General features: G+C 46.8%; 1 protein-coding gene across 1 annotated transcript in view; it reads left to right on the top strand.

The window, feature by feature from the left end:
* The first annotated feature begins 1,628 nt into the window (after positions 1-1,628).
* Positions 1,629-3,416, top strand: part of LOC308169164 (uncharacterized protein) — a 23,057-nt gene continuing 21,269 nt past the window's right edge. The window contains exon 1 of the mRNA XM_080543815.1: positions 1,629-1,824. Coding sequence (XP_080399941.1) covers positions 1,653-1,824 — 172 coding nt within the window. The 5' untranslated portion in view covers positions 1,629-1,652. The remainder of the gene's footprint in view (positions 1,825-3,416) is intronic.

Below are 3,416 nucleotides of genomic sequence, written 5' to 3'. Positions count from 1 at the left end.
TGTCTCCATCTCCGTCCACTCCTGTGGTGGCAGCAGGGGGGGAGGAGGATGTGAGTGGGCCTGGAGACGGTGTTTTGCGTCCTCGGCTTAGGACCATGAGACATTGGCTGAGTTATGTGTTATTGTTTGAGGGCTGTTTGGTTTCTGTTTGGCACTGGTTTGGGCTCTGCAGCGCTTTGATGTTTGTGTGGGAGGGGGGGGGTCTCATCCAGTGGTTGTTTGTTCAGATCATAACCCCCTGACCTTTTTGCATACTTTGCAGAGTCCGAGCCAGCGCCTTACCAGGTGAATCAATGCTGCCGGTCTGAGTGTCTTGTCTTTAATCTCTCTTTCTCTTGCTCCTCCCTCCTTAAATAGAGCTTTTCCCGGTACCAGGAATTGCTGGAGGGTGGGCAGGTTGTAGGGGAGGTTGGGATTTGACGTTTAGGCTGTGTGGCAGAGATCACCGTTTTTTGTTGCCATAAACTATTGTTATTATTTGTATTATTTGTAATCTGGGAAACAAATTAGCAGAGACCTTTTTAGTAGGCCTCTGTTTTAAGGGGGGGGATGTGACGATCCACACTGGTACCACCAGTGGGCGCCAATTATCTGTTGTCTTGTTGACCCTCTCTCTTGGTTCCTGATGGGCACAGGTGAAGGTGATCATCCTGATTGTCCCAGGAACTTTAAGAGGGGGTCAAATTGATGGACTCGCTCTCTTCCTTGTCGACCAGCAGCCATTTTTGGGTTGTTGTTACTATTTACGTTATCATTATTTCAATTCAATATTATATACTTTAATAAATCTCCTATTATTGTTATCCATGTGTCGTCTCCCTTTTTGTCACCTTGTCCTGAGCCAGGCAAGCGTAACAGTGACGTTATGAAATATCAATATTAATGGAGATAAAAGCCTGGACAAAGACTAGGCTACTTGGAAATGGCTTCAGACACAACAGACTCAGGTCAGTCCCAGGCCAGGCATTGTCTAGGTGCTGCTGTTAAAGTATCAGCTATCAGGGCCTTGTAGTAATGGTGGGTGGTGGGTCATCACAGACATCCTCTCATGGCTCAGGACCAACAGTTGTGTGGCTGGACTCACCGGCTTGGTTGGCTTAGTGGGCTTCAAAAGTCTTATAGCAGCGTCCGATACTGATTGAGTTAGCCATGTCTCTGTGGAAATACAAATATAGGATTTGCCTGAAATGATCCAAATTCGAATGAAATCCCTTTTAGAAACCAGGCCGGCAGGTACTGTTAGAGGTTAGAGAGGCCGGCCGGCCATAGATATCCTAATAGCAAGTTTAGAGTTACTTCCTGGTAGGGTTTGGGTTAGGGTAAAGATAAACTTAAAAAAGAAAGGGAAAAAAATACAACCTATATATTCTGAATAATTGTTTAACAATAATTACAAACCAAGAGCCAAATAATCAATGGGGGTTCATTCAGTTTTGTTTGTGATGGGCTGCTAAATGGGAGCATCTCTACTGCCATCTACCGTCCACTTACGGGAGCTGCCCCGGAGAGGAACCAAAAGAGGTCGTTCCGGTCCGGCTTCCAACACGGACTGTTTATCTCGTTGCACGAATCAAATGTACCTTGAACTTTCTCAGTTGTGACTTTTCTCTCACAATTGTGTAGTAGTGTGTAAGCCCTCGTCCATCATCGGAATGTCTAATCTGTCTCATCTACAACGTATCGTCCATGCATCGGCTCTGAAGCGGCTGACATGTGGAGGCTTGACTGGGGGACACAGCATCAGTCAATATTCTTCAACATCAGACCAGAAGACTGTCAGGATCGGCTGCGCCTCCGGGTTTTGGGGAGACACCGCCACGTCAGGTTAGAGACAGTGTGTCAGAAGTTGACTGATCTGAAAACAAACAAAGCAGCACAGACATTGATTGACATACTGGTTTGGTTAACCCCGTGAGGGTCATTTTGAGGTTTTGACCTCATCGGGTGTGTAGGTCCCTTTAAGACCAGGGGTTGCCAGATAGGATTGGACAATTTCCAGCCTAAACACCGCCTGAATCCATCAAAAACCACCAGCCCCAAACTTATAGTCAGAAAACCCGCTAATTACTATTGGGAAGGTGCCCTTCTCCTGCCCCCTAAACTGTATGTCTGTTGCCAATGATGTTTGTAAAAATAAAAAACCTGCACAATGTATGTAGCTACTAGGCTACTACCACTGTGTATTTTAACGTAGCGCATTTTGTAACGTTCATGCACTGACATTTTGATACCGCCTAAATGCTATTTATCCAGCCCAACTCGCCCAAATGCTGTTTTTTCCCCGGCCCCGTGTGACCAGAAGTAGCCCATTCGGCGCGAACCCGCCCCATCTGGCAACCCTGCACCGTAGTATTGTTGTCACGTAACAGGGAAGGCAGGGTCAGCCAACTAGGGCAGCCTGCACCCTCACAGGGCTTTCACACCCTCATAGGGCTTTCACACCGCCAAGGCACCCTCATAGGGCTTTCACACCGCCAAGGCACCCTCAAAGGGCTTTCACACCCTCATAGGGCTTTCACACCGCCAAGGCACCCTCATAGGGCTTTCACACCGCCAAGGCACCCTCATAGGGCTTTCACACCGCCAAGGAACCTGAACCCTCATAGGGCTTTCACACCGCCAAGGCACCCTCATAGGGCTTTCACACCGCCCAGGAACCCTCATAGGGCTTTCACACCGCCAAGGAACCGTTCCCGTTCGCGTTGTGAAACCTCCGAACCTTGGTGCTGTCTGGCGAACCAGCCCGTTCATACCAGTGTAACCAGAACCATCCGCGTCATCAACGCTGGGTGATGAAGGGGCGGGATGAACAACAATGTCACAACTAGATGGCAGCTACTTCATTGGAAATGAGGATGATATCTTCCACTACACTACAGTACACACACAGTATCTGAAATAAACTCTTTTTTTGTATGAAACCAAACAAAAGACACTTTCTACACACGTTCTCTTACTAACCGGCTGCTCCATTACTGGAATAGAAATGGCTTAGAGAGAATGATGAAACTTTTGATAATTGTTTTGATCACTAATGATTAGATTTAGATTAGATTACATTTTGTCTCCTTCCTTCTTGCTGGTCTTTGCAGCCTAGAATATGACAAACCCACTGACGACGTGACAGTTCTACGTTTTGGTTCCCGCTTGAGAACCACTAGACTTGGTTCGCGAACGCGAACCGGAACGGTTCCTTGGCGGTGTGAAAGCCCTATCAGTGACGCTGTACCAGGTGGTGTGTGTGGTTTATTCTTTAATGTTGTTTCATGACACGTTTCGCTGTGTTAGACGTGTGTAGTTTTATAACAATAGGATTGTTGTCCTTTTTCCATGTAAGTAAAAAGTAAGTACTCTGCAGGCCTAGTGTAAATGACAGAGTTATAAAAGTGGACACAATACATTTCTTAACGTGTGTG

This window comes from Nansenia antarctica (assembly GCF_963989245.1).
Source record: "Nansenia antarctica genome assembly, chromosome: 13".
Classification (NCBI taxonomy): Eukaryota; Metazoa; Chordata; class Actinopteri; order Argentiniformes; family Microstomatidae; genus Nansenia; species Nansenia antarctica.
The sequence above is the reverse complement of the archived record's forward strand: the minus strand, read 5'-3'. Positions and strand labels throughout refer to the sequence as shown.